Source organism: Dermochelys coriacea, chromosome 3 (genome assembly GCF_009764565.3).
Source record: "Dermochelys coriacea isolate rDerCor1 chromosome 3, rDerCor1.pri.v4, whole genome shotgun sequence".
Classification (NCBI taxonomy): Eukaryota; Metazoa; Chordata; order Testudines; family Dermochelyidae; genus Dermochelys; species Dermochelys coriacea.
In genome coordinates, this window is record NC_050070.1 from 115,656,547 (window position 1) to 115,673,601 (window position 17,055).

General features: G+C 42.2%; 1 protein-coding gene across 1 annotated transcript in view; it reads left to right on the top strand.

Annotated features, from left to right (window-relative positions):
• MTHFD1L (methylenetetrahydrofolate dehydrogenase (NADP+ dependent) 1 like) overlaps nucleotides 1-17,055 on the top strand; it is a 245,749-nt gene that overhangs the window by 40,656 nt on the left and 188,038 nt on the right. Inside the window, 1 exon segment of the mRNA XM_043511198.1 lies at nucleotides 1,207-1,380. Within this exon segment, the coding sequence (XP_043367133.1) occupies nucleotides 1,207-1,380 (174 nt within the window).

Below are 17,055 nucleotides of genomic sequence, written 5' to 3' on the forward strand. Positions count from 1 at the left end.
GTTTAGAAAGAAGAATTGATGCAAGGGGGGAGAATGCATTTAATGCGGGGAGAATGAGTAGAAATGGTCTACAGCCAAATCATCATGTATTGTGATCCTGTAATATCTCACTAGGTAGGCTCAGTATGTGGATCAGAGACCTCTGGAAAGACAGCTCCCTACTACAGGAAATGTTGTTGATGATTAAGTGGTATACTTGTCTCTGAATGAGAATTGAATAAATGACCCAATCTAGTGTTAATGAGTGCTAAGAGGTGACATCTGCAGTTGTTTTAACAGTAGTCCTTATTCATGTGCAGATATTAAAGATCCCATGGCATTTCTTTTGCAAGGCTAGGCCTGTTAAATCCCAATTTGGTTTATGATGATTACCTAACCCACAGTAAATTCCCTGCAGTTTTAGTGTGTTGCCTTGTTCTTCTTTCCATCTTATCTTTACCTGTTGTGTAGTGTTATGTGTAGTTAAACAGCCACTGTGTGCTATCCCACATATATTTGTATTTCAGTGGTAGGTGAACTAATCCCTATATATATTATCTGTCTCCTTACATTACCTCATGGGGGAGTAGTGAGGCTGAAAGTTTGCTTTCACATTCTTTGATGTGCAAGTTTGTTTGTCTGTGTTGATATGAGTTCTAACTATATGGAATGCATCCGATGAAGTGAGCTGTAGCTCACGAAAGCTCATGCTCAAATAAATGTGTTAGTCTCTAAGGTGCCACAAGTACTCCTTTTTTTTTTGCTAATACAGACTAACATGGCTGCTACTCTGAAATGTATAAGGAATGTATGTTCGTTGCAGTAATGTGTACATGTAAATGCTGAAATGTACTGCTATAGAGGAAGAAAAGAAACTGACAGAAAATTTCATTCCAAAGTGACATTCTTGAATATCCAGCAGACACTGACTAGTCTGATATGAAGTCATCGTGTAATATTTGGACCCCAATTAAAGAAAATAATGCAATGAAATAAATGTTAGTAAACATTCTGGTGGGGGCAGGGGAGGGGAGATAACACAAACATGTTTTCCAATATTACATTAGGCATTGGCTAGTATTTAGGTTCAGATAACAAAATCTGGGAGAAGAAATCATAAAGCGGTTACAATAACTTCATTGTTGCAGCGTTTGCTGTTATTTTGTGTTGTCATCGACCACCTAAGCTGAAAGAAGTCTCTTGGCTCCTATTTGTTTTCTTTTCCAGTGATATTGAGATTTCCCGAGGACAGAGTCCAAAAACTGTTGATGTACTTGCCAAGGAGATAGGATTGCTTGCAGATGAAATCGAAATCTATGGCCAAACCAAAGCCAAAGTACGTTTGTCCCTGCTGGAAAGGTTAAAGGATCAACCAGATGGAAAATACGTTCTAGTTGCTGGGTAAGAACATACACTAAGCTTCCCCCTTCCCCGCGCTCGCGCGCTCTCTCTCTCTTTCTCTCTCTCTCTGTCTGCTAACACAAACATGTGACTCATATCTTTTAATTTACTGAATAAATTACCCGTTATAAACTTGCAGCACTTGGTGCATTATGAAAGCAAGTATTTATTTTTTCCCCCTTTTTAAAAAAAAAAAACTTTTTTTTTTTTTTTCTTCAAGCTGTGATTACAGAAATTAAGTATGTTTTTTGGAAGGTAGATCGAGTTAAGCTTCTTAAAATGTCTTCTATAACTATTTGATTTTTCTTGACTCATCAGCTCTTAAAGTATTTGACTGCAGTTACTTTGTCTGCACTGTGGATGTTTATAAACAATTTTTAATGGAAACGACATGGTAATCTATTGGTATTAATGGTAAATACTTTTTTTATTGAATAGCAAACTGCATAGTTAAATAAAATCCATGTTTTCCCCCTAAAATGTAGACACGTCTCCAGGCAGGCTTATCCTACTCTCTGTTCCCATGATTATTTTAAAATGTTATGCTTCATCTAGAAATACCTGTCTCCCTTTCTCACCCACTTTCCTTTGCCTCCTTTTCTCACCCACTTAGAAAGTAAATATTTTCTCTCTCACCTGCTTTGTGAAAAGGAAAGTTCTTCACACTTGCACTTATGTGCAACCATTTTTCATGAAACATTAGATTGCAGCATGTCCTTTGCTTTCTTTTTACAACAAAAGCCTGTAGTAATGCACTGGTGCTGTTTTTATTTTGTGAATTGATAAGTTTTAGGTTGTTTTCATAAAATTCTCTAAAGGCTATTTAGCACCTTTTTTCTGGCAACTAAACGTAGTATACATATAGGGTGGGGGGAAGAATGGAAGATGTAGCACATTTTTTCATTGCCAAATGTAATGCAGTTCTAGTGACGTTCTCTTTTTTTGTTGTTTTTGGCAATAGTGCAACAAAATTGGGAAGTTAAGATTTCCAGATGGTCCAGAGTAGAGAGCCATTCTTAGTTGCCTTTGTCCTTCCAATCCCTTGATCAACTAGTGTCTTCCATGCTAGCACAGACACAGTTAACTTTTGCACATGCTTAGTGGGAAATCTGGATGCCTGCCATCAATTCAGTGAGTTTCTGTCACCCAGAAACTTGTGAAGTTGTCATCAAGGCCATCTTGTGGAATTACAATTTACAGAAATATTCCTTATTTTGAAGGTTCACTGAGAGAAGAATACAAGAGCCTTACTTTGAAACACAAAAGCAATCGTGTATGTCTATTGAGCTACATTTTTAATTTTAACTCGAAAAAAATAAAATAGAAGCCGGTTCAGCCATTAGGTTGATGATAAGCAGAACAATTTTGCTTTTTCAGGTTCTAAGTTGCTGCATGATTTAGGCACTATGCAGCAGGGGAAGGCTGTTTCTAAAGCCCCAGAGAAGTGGAGCTTCACACAAGCACAGATTTAGAAGTAGCTTAGGAGGGAACATGGATGTGATGCAGAACTCTATTCAGATGGAGTTTAGGATGTGAGGAACTGCCTCCATCCAGCCCCATGCACTCAAGGCAGGATTAAGTATTATCTAGATCATCCCTGACAAGTGTTTATCTAATCTGCTCTTAAAAATCTCCAATGACAGAGATTCCACAACTTCCTAGACAATTTATTCCAGTGCTTAACTACCCTGAGAGAAATTTTTCTAATGTCCAACCTAAACCACCCTTGCTGCAATTTAAATCCATTTCTTCTTGTCCTATCCTAACAATTTTTCTCCCACATCCTTGTAACACCCTTTTATGCACTTGAAAGCTGTTATCACATCCCTCCTCAGTGTTCTGTTCTCTAGCCTAAACAAACCCAATTTTTAAATTTTCCCTCATAGGTCATGTTTATAGACCTTTAATCATTTTTGTTGCTCTTCTCTGGACTTTCTCCAAATTGTCCACATCTTTCCTGAAATGTGGCACCCAGAACTGGACACAATACTCCAGCTGAGGCCTGAGTGGGTCGGAAGAATTACTTCTCGTGTCTTGCTTACAACATTCCTAATACTTTCCAGAATGATGTTTGCTTTTTTTGCAACAGTGTTACATTGCTGACTTATATTTAGTTTGTGATACACTATGAACCCCAGATCCCTTTCTGCAGGACTCCTTCCTAGGCAGTCATTTCCCGTTCTGTATATGTGCGGCTGACTGTTCCTTCCTAAGTGGAGTACTTTGCTTTGTCCTTATTGAATTTCATCCTAGTTACTTCAGACCATTTCTCCAGTTTCTCTAGATCATTTTGAATTTTAATCCTATCCTCTAGAATCATAGAAGGGTTGGAAGGGATCTCTGGAGGTCATCTAGTCCAACCCCCTGCTCAAAGCAGGACCAATCCCCAACTAAATCTAAATCCCCCTCTCTAAAGCACTTGCAACTCCTCCCAGCTTGGTATTGTCTGCAATCTTTATAAATGTACTCTCTACGCCATTATCTACATTGCTGATGAAGATATTGAACAGAACCGGACCCAGAAATGATCCCTGTGGAACCCCTCTCAGTATACCCTTCCAGCTTGATCGTGCACCACTGATAACTACCCTCTGTGAACAGTTTTTCAATCAGTTATGCAACCACCTTATAGTAGCTCCATCTAGGTTTTATTTTTCTAGTCTGTTTATGAGATACTCATGCGAGACAATATCAAAAGTCTTATTAAAATTAAGATATACCACAACTGCCACTTCCCCTCTATCCATAAGACTTGTTACCCTGTTGAAGAAAGCTATTGGGTTGCTTTGGCAAGATTTGTTTTTGATAAATCCATGCTGTTTCTTATCACCTTATTATCTTCTAGGTGATTGGAAATTAATTGCTTAATTACTTGCTCCATTATCTTTCCAGGTACTGAAATTAAGCTGACTGGTCTGTAATTTTCTGGGTTGCCCTTACTCCCCTTTTTATAGATTGGTACTATATTTGCCCTTTTCCAGTCCTCTGGAATCTCGCCCATCTTCCTTGTCTTTTCAAAGATAATCTCTAATGGCTCAGGTATCTCCTCAGTTAGCTCCTTGAGTACTCTAGGGTGTATTTCATCAGGCCCTGGTGACTTGAAGACATATAACTTGTCTAAGTAATTTTTAACCTGTTCTTTCCCTATTTTAGCCTCTGATCCTACCTCATTTTCACTTGTATTCATTGTTGTCCAATTGCTACTAAAGTGTTTGGTGAAAACTGAATCAAAAAAGATATTTAGCACTTTTGGTATTTCCACATTTTCTGTTTTTGTGTCTCTCGCTCTCTCTCTCTCCCCCCCCACCCCCAGTGATGGGGCATTGGCCCCACTCTAGGATAAAAACAGTTAACTTCAGCAGGGACCGGTGGAGGTGAGTCCTCTGAGTGGCCTAGAGTGGCTGTGCCCACGCAGCCTATCTGGACCTAGCAGGCTCAGATAAGAGGAACGGCAGGGCAGGGTCAGTTGCTACTGGGAGCCCAGGGAATAAGAACTGCATCCCTGGAGGGCTGAGAGAACTAAGTACTTTGGGCAGAGCAGTGGCTGGTTGCTGAGACTGAGCAGCTGAGTGCCCTGAGGGCAAAGAAGTGCTGGGGCCAAGAGGAAGTGTCCAGGGAAAAATAGCAGCATTGACAGAGGATAAAGAGGTGCAGCAGGATGCTGCTATTTACAGGGTCTCTGGGATAGGACCCGGAGTAGTAGGTGGGTCCCCCCCCCACCACCACTGTATTTGTAGAATGTTTTCTTGTTACCTTTTCTATCTCTAGCTAGTTTAATCTATCCAGACATGAAGGAAGGATGGCAAAATAGTGAGCAGACCAGGTATGAAACTGAAAGCTTTCAGGAAAATGGTGCAAAGAGGTGTATATAATATTTTAGAAATAAATAAATTGTCCCTATGTATAGCTGCATAATTGAATTATGCAGTGGATCCCTACTTAGAGTAATTTGTATGAGGCTATTGTAACTCGGCCAATAGCTATACATTATAGTAACAACCATTGTTACGTTACTCCTGAGGGTATTCTGTGCCATGCCCCCCAAAAAAATTCTGTGCACCATATTTTAAAATTCTGAAAATGTTATTTGTCAAATGTGGTGACTCCACATGGCATTGGGGAGTACAGGCTCTCCTACAGCTAAGGAGCAATGGGTACAGGAAGCAGAAAGGTGGAGTTTGCAGAACTTCCTGCGGCTGGAGGGGCTAGGTGGGAAATCCGGGGGTGGGTTTGACCAGGGCCCATATGCCATGCAGGGGAAGAGGAAGTCCCATCCTCCCAGCCCATTCGGAACTAGCAGCTGAGCCCGGCGCAGGGTAGGAATCACCAGCCGGGTCTTCCTCAATCCCGCCTCCTGCCCCACAGTGATTTACCTCTCTGCCAACTGTCTGTGCACCAGAACACACTGCTGGGGAGGGTTGCATGACCCCTCTTGTGACTTCCCTTTGCTTCAATTCATTTTTCTGTGGGGAAGCAAAAAAATCTGTGCGGGATATAAATTCTTTGCATGCACAGTGGCACAGAATTCCCCCCAGGAGTATTACATAAGGGTTAACATAGAATGCTTCCTTACTGAGGGATAGGATGACGGTAGAACAGGAGTTCTCAAACTTCACTGCACCGCAACCCACTTTTGATGACAAAAATTACTACAGGACCCCAGGACCGGGGGGATCAAAACCTGAACCCACCCACACCCCACTGCCCAGGGTGGGGGGCAAAGCCCAAGGACTTCAGCCCCAGGCTCGGCAGTGGGGTCGGGCTTCAGTCCCAGACCCCAGCAAATTTAACTCCAGCCCTGGTGACCCCATTAAAATGGGGTCCCAGCCCACAGTTTGAGAACTGCTGCTGTACAATATTGACTCCTTTTTCTGTCCAGTGCCAGTTAGGTTCTGAGATGCGATTTATTTTTTTCCATATTTAAAATGTACTACTTCCTTGTGTGTGGCCTTATCAATAATGAGAGTGGGAATAGAGTTCAAGTTCCCCACAGTTCTTATTTGTTCAGTTGACTGTGGCTTATAATAATGTGAGGAAAGTGGGCAACAATGCCTGTTGGGGGAAAAGGCCTTTCAGGATGGTGAAAGAACAGTACGGAATTGGAGAACTGGAGATGGAAATGATCTTGTCAGCCATCTGGTTCGTCCCCCTGCCAGGACAAGATTAACAGTAAAATTTTTATATTGGATTTTTATGTTTACTTGGAAACCAAAGAAAAATACAAACAGCTTTGAAAGGCTGTAGTTTGACCACTGGAGCAAGTGTGCTAAAATGGCTTAGTAAGGCATGTGGCTTCACAGGGAACTGTTGAGATTTTTGTGTTTCTGCATTTACGGGTTATTCCAGTTTATGGGGAAGAGTTAATTACGCATAATGTTCAGCATTTGATAAGCAAAGTAGATTTTATGTATAATCTGTTCTTCTTTGAGTGCTTGTTCACATCCATTCCAATCAGGTGTGTGCGCGCCGTGTGCACGGACATTGGAAACTTTTTCCCTTAGCAGCTCCTATCGGGACGACAGGGGAGTCCCCTAGTCTGGCACTCTTATGGCGCTGTATATAGTACGCTGCTGGCCCAGCCCCCCTTCAGTTCCTTCTTAGTGTCCATGGCAGCATTGGAACGTGCTCCCTCACTTGCGAGTGATCTCTTAGCAATCTAGTTTTTACCTGTTAGACAGTTTGTTGTTAAATAGAAAGTTAGTTAAGTACAGTTTAATTAGAGGTGACTGGGATTTCGTTCCAGCCACCAACCTTGGGCTGCAAGGCATGCCACAAGCCTAGGGGTTTAAAGCTTGCAGCAAATCTATGCCCACCAGCGACCCCCACGACTCCTGCCTTAGGTGTCTGGGGGAGGCACACCGGGCTGAGTGCTGCAAAATCTGAAAGGCCTTTAAGCCCTAAGAAAGAGAAGGACTTTCATCTTAAGCAGCTGCTCACGGAGGCCGCTTTACAACCAGCGGCCCCAGACCACCCAGTACCGGCCCAAGCTCCTCAGTGAGAAGTGCCCCGGTGTTGGTATGTAATTTGGCACCAGGCTCTAGAGATCCCTGGCACCATAAATCCCCAGCACGGAGACGAGCCGACCAGCCCCAGCACTGCTCAAGCTCCCTGGCACTGGCCAAGTGACATAAGAAAGGACGATCCCCTCAAAGAGCGACCAAGACACCCAGAAAGGCTCCTACAGCTCAGAGGCAGGACTCTGTTTCTCATCAGGAGCCGGCACCATTGAGTCCTGCATCCAGCGACTTCAGCGCGAACCCGTGTTTAGAGGAGGTCTTGGAACCCCCCTCCAAGCCTGACACATTTGAGGCTGCAAAGGGCGTCATTGAACTGTCGATGCCCAATCCCTTTCCATGCAAGGAGAAACCTCTGGCATCGCCTAATCGGGTGCTGTCCAGAGGGAAACTGGCAACTATTTCTACTACTAGGATGATCCGAGGAATGGAAAACTTGTCTTAAGAAAGGAGACTTAAGGAGCTTGGCTTGTTTAGCCTAACTAAATAAGGTTGAGGGGAGATATGATTGCTCTCTCTAAATATATCAGAGGGATAAATACAGGAGAGGAATTATTTCAGCTCAGCACCAATGTGGACACAAGAACAAATGGGTATAAACTGGCCACCAGGAAGTTTAGACTTGAAATCAGACGAAGGTTTTTAACCATCAGAGGAGTGAAGTTTTGGAATAGCCTTCCAAGGGAAGCAGTGGGGGCAAAAGATCTATCTGGTTTTAAGATTCTACTTGATAAGTTTATGGAGGAGATGGTATGATGGGATAATGGGATTTTGGTAAGTAATTGATCTTTAAATATTCAGGGTAAATAGGCCAAATCCCCTGAGATGGGATATTAGATGGATGGGATCTGAGTTACCCAGGAAAGAATTTTCTGTAGTATCTGGATGGTGAATCTTGCCCAAATGCTCATGGTTTAGCTGATCGCCATATTTGGGATCGGGAAGGAATTTTCCTCCAGGACAGATTGGAGAGGCCCCGGAGGTTTTTCGCCTTCCTCTGTAGCATGGGGCATGGTTGACTTGAGGGAGGCTTCTCTGCTCCTGGAAGTCTTTAAACCATGATTTAAGGACTTCAATAGCTCAGACATGGGTGAGGTTTTTCCATAGGAGTGGGTGGGTGAGATTCTGTGGCCTGCGCTGTGCAGGAGGTCAGACTAGATGATCAGAATGGTCCCTTCTGACCTTAGTATCTATGAATCTATGGTGGTGATAGCAGTTTTTTTGCACACAAGACAAGTTTGAGTGTACCTATATCTCAACGATTGGCTACTGACTGGGTGCTCCAGAGAGCAGGTGCAGTCCATGTTACAATAGTCAGGGACACCTTTCACAGACTGGGTCTTCTTCTCAACATAAGCAAGTCGTCACTCATACCAACACAAAGGATAGAATTCATAGGGGCAGTCCTCGACTCAGTACAGGCAAAAGCGAGCTTCCTAGTACCCAGGTTTCAGGCCATAGAACGAATTGTCAAAATGATGTTACAGTACCCAACCTCGACCGTGAGGGGTTGCCTGAAGTTAATAGGGCATATGGCAGCCTTCACTTACGTAGTCAAGCATGCCAGACTGGGGCTCAGACCCCTACAAGTGTGGCTCACATCATGTTACCGCCTAGCACAAGACAGTCTGGACACGATAGTAACTGTATTTGGGCAAGTCCGAGAGTCCCTGTGCTGGTGGCTGGACCAGCCGGTAGTCTGTGCGGGTGTCCCCTTCATCATAACCCAACCTTCACTGACGTTAGTAACAGATGTGTCAGATTTGGGTTGGGGTGCACACCTAGGGGATCTAAGAACTCAAGGTCTGTGGACGCAGGACGAGATACCACTCCATATCAACCTGAAGGAGCTCAGAGTGGTTCATCTGGCCTGTCAGACCTTTCATGCCACTTTGCAAGGTCACAGCGTGACAGTCCTGCCAGACAACAACACTACCATGTTCTACATAAACAGGGCAGAGCTCGCTCTTCATCCCTCTGCCGTGAGGCTATTCTCCTCTGGGACTTCTATGTAGCCCAGTCCATATAGCTGGAAGCATCCTACCTCCCTGGGCTGAGAAACGAGTTAGCAGATCACCTCAGCAGGTCCTACCAAGCTCACGAGTGGTCAGTCTGACCAGATGTCCTGCAGTCAATTTTCCAAAAGTGGGGTTATACCCAAGTCGACCTATTTGCCACCAAGGACAACAAGCAATGCCCTCGGTTCTGTTCATTTTAAAATCACAGCCTGGGCTCCATCTCCAATGCGTTCTTGATACAGTGGGGAGGGGGCCTGAAGTGTGCCTTCCCTCCAGTCCCGCTGATCTACCAGTTTCTGCTCAAGATACGCAGGGACAGAGCAATCGTGATCCTGCTTGCCCCATCCTGGCCACGTCAGCATTGGTATACAGCACTCCTCAAACTATCAGTAAACGCTACAATAGCCTATCCCGGTATCCGGACTTGACCTTCTCCACCCGAAACTACCGTCCCTGCATCTCATGGCTTGGACGTTCCATGGCTAAATTCGATAGAACGGCAGTGCTCTCAGCCAGTGAGACAGATACTGGCTGGCAGCAGGAAGCCTTCCACTACATCAACTCACTTGACCAAGTTGAAAAGGTTCTCTTGCTGGTGTGAATGCAGATACTTGTTACCGCTCAGGTATCTATACTGGTCATAGTGGACTACCTGCTTGACATCAAACAACAAGGCCTATCACTTTCATCCATCAGAGTACACCTGGCGGCTATCTCGGCTTTCCATCCAGGGGATTCTGGATGCTCAGTGTTCACAAATCCTATGGTGGTGCATTTCCTCAAGGGATTGGAGAGGGTATACCCTTATTCTCGACCACCAGTACCAACCTGGAATCTGAACCTGGTCCTCTCCAAGCTCATGGGCCAACTGTTCGAGCCCCTGGCCACTTGTTCCCTTCTTTACCTTTTCATGGAAGGTAGCGTTCTTGGTGGCCATTACATCGGCAAGGAGAATGTCTGAGTTAAAGGCTCTCACCTCCGAACCCCTTACACAGCGTTTCATAAGGACAAGGTGCAATGTAGACTGCACCCTAGATTCCTCCCCAACGTGGTCTCCCAGTTCTGCATCGGACAGGATATTTGCCTGCCTGTGTTTTTTCCAAAGTCTCACACGAGCCCGCAGCACCAAAGCTTGCACATGCTAGATGTTCGAAGAGCCCTAGTGTTCTACATAAAGCTCATGAGGACCGTTCGCAAATCAACCCAACTATTTATGGCCATAGCCGATAGAATGAAGGGCCTTCCAGTATCTTCTCGACGTATCTTGTCCTGGATCACAGACTGCGTTCGCACGTGCTATGAGTTGGCCAAGGTCCCAGCCCCAGCAATCGGTCCATTCGATGAGAGCGCAAGCATCTTCGACCGTCTTTCTGGACTAGGTTCCCATCCACAAAATCTGCAAAGCAGCTACCTGGTCCTCAGTGCATACATTTACAGCCCACTATGCCATCAACAAACAGCCCAGAGATGATGTGGCGGTTGGCAGAGCTATCCTCCAATCAATCATTCCTTGACTCCTACCCACCTCTGATGGTCAGCTTGGAAGTCACTTAATTGGAATGGACACGAACAAGCACTCAAAGAAGAAAAGACGGTTACTTACTTCTTGTAACTTGTTCTTCAAGATGTGTTGTTCGCGTCCATTACAATACTCACCCTCCTTCCCCTCTGTTGGAGTCCATGGGAAGAAGGAACCGAAGGGGGGTCGGGCCGGCAGGATACTATATACAGCTCCATAAGAGCACCACTAGGGGTCTCCCCTGCCTTCCCGACAAGAGCTGCTAACGGGGAAAGTTTCCGACGTCCATGCATGCCACGCGCACACCTAATTGGAATGGACATGAACCACACATCTTGAAGAGCAGCAGTTTTGAGAGGTCTTTTTCTCAATCTACGGCACATTATGTATTTCTTGGTTATGATTCTGAACTTCTTTGTACCCAAAATGCCAGAACATAATTGTTTCACTTCCTGTGGAAATGACAAAGATTCTGATGTAAATCCACATGTTTCAGAGACCTACTTGAAAAAGGAACAGTTTAGTCCATTGGTGTGTCTTTTGTAGTTGTTGGATGCTGGAGATACTGAACATTCTCCCTGATTATAGAAAAGTTCTCCAAATGTCAGATGTATAGAAATATTAAATGCCAGACCTAGTTTGGATAGCTGCATGCAGGATTTAATCAGTTGCCACAAGCTGGCAAATCTTTCTTACTCACACTTTCTGAATACAGCCAAACAATGGTACCTGGTATTTTTCCCATATGTTGAAAATTACAAGCTGAACAGCCACCAGATCATTTCAAAGTATTTATTTATCAAAATGAGATATGTTTCCTTACTACTCTTGCAGTTGATTGCATATTCAGACATCTTAAACTTTTATTACTTTGTTTGCCATCCAGTATAGAAAGCTCCTGTCAAGACAGATACCACAGTAATGGACATGGTATGAAACCTGTATAAATTTTGTTACACTTGCTTGTGCTACCATAAGTCTGTTTTTAAGTGTCTCAAATGATGTGGCTTTCACCACTTTCACTAGATTTGTCCACTATTTAATTGATTTCACTGTCAAGAAAGCAGAATAATATAAGAGGTAAAGTGTGGGAATATGGAAAGCTGTGATAAAATATCGTGCCACTGAAAATACTGCTTTCTAGGTTTACTAGCATGAGAAGTTTAATAGTTTTCTAACATAGATGTTATTTGAGATGAACTAGGATGTATGTTATGTAATTTGCCAAAAGTGTGTTTCAATAAGCATTACATATAAAATACTTCTACAGCCATGTAAAAGATGTGTTGCTGGTTAACGTCTTAGTTCCAGGAGGGTCAGGGTTTACAGATGCTGAGTTCATATTGAGAATTCATTTTTACTTACAGTGGGGATAGATATGTGACAAGTGATTGTGTTAACCAGGCTGAAGGGCCCAGGGAATACTTTAATTAAAAAAAAAAAAGAGAGAGAGAGAGAGAGAGAAGAGAAGAAAATAAACATTAAGTAGAAATAACTAGCAAAAATGCAGTCTTATGATGAGGCACTTCAACCGTTAGGGACTGGAATAAGAGATTTATGAATCTGCCATTGAGTTGAAGGCTTGGCCTATACTTAAAAGTTAGCTCCACATAGCAACTCAGTCAGGGGTATGGTTTTCACTAATGTAGTAGACCAACTTAACTCCCAGTGTAGATGCAGCAATGTTGACAGAAGAGTGCTGCTTTCAATATAGCTACTAAGGTGCCACAAGTACTCCTTTTCTTTTTGCGAATATAGCTACTGTCACTCAGGAAGGTGGTGTTCCTACACTGATGGAAAAATCCTTTCTGCCAATATAGGCTACACTATGAGGTTATGCCAGCATAGCTATGTAGCCATAGGTATGCTGATATAGTCTCTATAGTGTGGACAGTCCTCTAAGCTCAAGCAGTAGAGGCTCATGCTTTTGGATCTGTTGGCATCCAGTTCAGTCCGTGCTGATGACCCCTGCAGGACATTGTGACAGGGTGATGCCATTTTATAAAACCAGTAATGCAATAAAATCAATGTTTGGGCTTAAAAAGAAGTCTCCTATAGCTATTGAAGTGGCATTAAAAGGGAGGCCAGAAGTATCACTGTTACCATTTAAGTGAGGTTAAGTCATTCATTTAAGAGAGTCCCACATCCCATCCATTCAGAATGGAAACGGTGCAAGACCATGTAGCTCAGGGTTGTGTGAACAAGAGCACTGTAGAACAGCAGCAACTGTACACTGTACATCAGTATCACCAGAACCACCGGTACTGAGGAGTTAATACCAAGAAAACTAAGCAAAAAGCCCCCATTGTAGTATCATCTTAAAATGTGTGCAGTATGTTTCTTGCTGGGTTCTTAACAATACCCTTAACTATATGTTGGTGACTGCTGGTGCAGCATATCATCTCACTGTCTGTATGTTTTTTTTTCTTTCGGTCAGACCTCATGTGGCTTTCCCACAGAAATATTTCCACTATAAGTTAAATGTAGTGCATAAAGACAAAAGATAAATATGTGCAAACTATTTCTTTATGATCATATTTTGAAAAAACAAACTTTCCAAAGTTATGGAAAATTTCATATCTTGCCAGGAAATTGGTGACCCGATGGTACAAGGGGAAATGAGTATTGTAAGGAGAATAACGATTATGGGCTTTTTATGTTTTTATTCAAAATCTACTAAAGGAAAATTCAAAGAAGAATGTAAACATGAGCATGAGTCCGCTCTATCTGAGTAAAAATGAGAGTGGTTAAAATTAATTCCTTCCAGTATTGCTTAAGATCAAAGCACAGGCTTACATTCCAAATGTGACCTTTCTAAAAATGTGCAACAGAGCTATAGCTAGTCATTGGCAGCCAACTTAGATTATTTTAAACATAAAACTAACCAAATAATCTAGGTGTGGAGGTGTTATGGAAACCGGGCTAGCTACACCATTGACTCCCCTCTCGTCTCTGAGTGCACCCCTCAAGTGTTAGGCCTCTTGCCTTCATCTGTGCTGGGGTGTAACCGTGCAGTTCTCCCACACTTAAGGTCGGCCCTGAATTACGGTACCCTGAGTGTCAACTGAGATTTCTCTGCAAGACAGATGGGCACGGCACCTATAAATCTTCCATTTCAGACCTGATGAGCAGTGGTTAATACAGTGACCAGAAAGCATACAAGAAAAGGATTTTAAAGCAATAGAACAGTCTATATGCATGTCTATCTCCCTAAGATTTACCATCCCCTGGAATCTTAGGAAGACCCAATTGCTTCAGACCCGTCTACTGGGCCTGCCTCTGTGTTCTTCATGGGCAGCCCCTGACAGCTGCCTACATTGTTTGTTCCTAGATGCATACATTTACATCCATATCTTGTTTTAGTAACATAGCCTTTGTACAGCTGAGATGCTTTTGTTGAAGATTCTTTACTATAATCCTCATTAAACAGTTAGAAAGAAGTTTTCTTAGTTTTATAACAAACAGTTTGATGATGTCATCTTGTTAAATCTTTTCAGAAAAGTGTAATCCTTATTAAACACCAAAAGCCATTCATATCTTGCAGGGATTTTTAATGTATGCAGTGTCAGCACTTGCAGTAGAAACTTGGAGATAATGAAATTGGAGATGCATACTGTGTAAATTAATGAAACTTTCTGCCACTCCCACCTGCACAACGTTTTTAAGTTCAGCAATTTGGATTTGGCTTGATATTCATATTGTTCTACACTTTATCTTCCCTTTTAGGATGAGTTTAAAACAGACTTGAAATTTTGTTTGCCTATCAAAGATGTTCAGTAACCTGAGTTAAATACATGACACCTATAGGATATTTTGTCTTTACCCTTTTTTTCGTAAGAATTCTAGGAATTTTTCTTAAACTATCAATTTCTTATCAATCACAATTATATCATTTTAGTATATCTTGAACTGATTTTAGGGTCATGTTCATACACCACAAGAAAATATTTAAATTCAAGTAAATTTAAAGATGTGGGCTGATATCTTGGCCCCACTGAAATCAATGGCAAAACTCCCTTTGGTTTCAATGAGGCAGGATTTCATCCTTGAACAGGGCTGGTGCACTTCATATTAAAATTGAATAAGATAGTGTTTTTTAAAGTAACAATCTAAAAGCAGCAGATAAATTGATTTTTCTACTTTTCTCAATAATAAATGTTGTTTCTGTCTTTGGATGTGTGTTTCTGTTAATATTTACATACCCAGGGCCCGAACCTGCAATCTTTACTTACGCAGAACTCCCTGTGGGCATACATGAAGTTCTTGCTGGAGGTTATAACCTGAGTATTTTGCTATTGGTATGTGACAGGATGGATTTTTTTATGAAAATAAGTTAGAAAGAAATTACATTTTTAAGACCAGGGAAGTGGAACCGTAGGAGATAAGGAGTGGAGTGAGGAGAGAACATTTATTTCAGAAATTGTCATATACTGTGGTCTGGAGGAGAAAGCTCTTGTCTGTCAATCAGAATTTTCAGTCTTGGAAAACATGACACTTTTATAGGGGGGATAAATAAAGGTTTAAAAATGAGTCTACCATCTCTACCTAAATTAAAGTATAAAAGTTTTAAGTGGTCACTTCTGAGTTCAAAGCGTTAACTAATAGTAGATGGGATAGTTCTTCTTTTGAGCTTCAATTCGGGGAGTACTTTATTAAATCCTTAAGCCCCAATGAAGTCAATAAAGTTAAATTTCTCTGAACAGGAGAATTGCACGTGTGTTAAATGTTTTTCTGAACTGGGGCCAAAGAGATGTTCCTATTGATTTACCTTGCATACGTCATGAGATGTAAATCCACATTATCCTGATATTTTTATTTCCATTTAGAGATTAAAAAGTAAATATGTGACAAACTGAGTGGGTTTTGTGTTTCTTTATTAAGCTATAAACTATTGGGTTAAAAGTCGTCATCTTTATTATGGTCAAGAAATAGCTTAAGAATTTCTCTCTAAACCAGACAATTTCATAACTGTCTGCAAAAGAGGATTTCAGTTTTTGTGCTTCATGGTTATGAATTGAGCTTATACCGGACAACAATACCTTGCAAAGTTTCCAGAGGAGGAAAATGAGATGTTTCTAATTAGAATTGTATATTTAGCTTGAGTCTTGAAGAGGTCATAATATAGGAGTTGCCCCTTTTGGAGAGCATATGCATGAATGCTTGTATTTCTGTGAGAATGAAAATGAAATCTTTAATGTCACATATCTTAAATAAACTATTCGTTTCACTGCAAGCAGTAAAGATACCACAAATTTAAACAGTAAAGTGCTACTTTTTTTGCAAAGCGTTTCCTGGAGAGTTCAGCAGGAACAAAAATGGACCTTGGGTTTTTATTCGCTTTTCTCTTGCAGCTGAAAGAAAGAAACACCCAAAGTGAATCATTTTGAGTGTGTTTGAAAATTCTCTGAGCCATATGTTGTTCATACTAAATTTTAGATAAGGGAGTATTCTTCTTCCAGTCGTGTCCTTGTGGGTGTTCCATTTCAGGTGTGCATGTGCCTCTCGAGCCCTTGATCAGAGATTTTTCCATTAGCAGTGTCCATTTGGCTTGCACATGCATTCTGTACAACCTCATGCCATGCTCCAAAGGTACATAGGGCTGCTCAGACAAACCACCCTCAGTTCCTTCTCTACTGCCTGGGCCTGAGATAGAGCTCTAGTCTGTCTGCCTGTTTTGTAGTTGTTTAGTTAGTTCAGTGTTCTAGTTAGTGTTGTGAGAGGTTTCAGTTTTTCCTCTCCCTGTTTTTCCTCCTCTATTTTATTCTGGAGAGCTTATTTGGCCTGGCTGGGCATGCCTGACTCGTCAAGTTTCAAATGCCGCCTCTCTTGTCAGGAGATTATACCAATCAGCGACAGCCATTTTAAATGTACCTGTTGCTTGGGAGAGTCCTGTATGTCCCCAAAGTGTAACTTTTGCCTGGTTCTGAAATCTAGAGCTTGGAAGAATTGGGAGACCAAACTAAAGCTGCTGCTGAGATGCTCCCTGCCGAATCAGACCAGGACCTCCCCTACCTGTACATCTGTGTCTGGACAGATCCAGTGCGCCTTTGACTTCAGCTAAAGTATCGCAGAAGAAGGGGAAGATCTTGGAGGACTCATGAAAGGTTCTGAAGAAGAGGAGGGG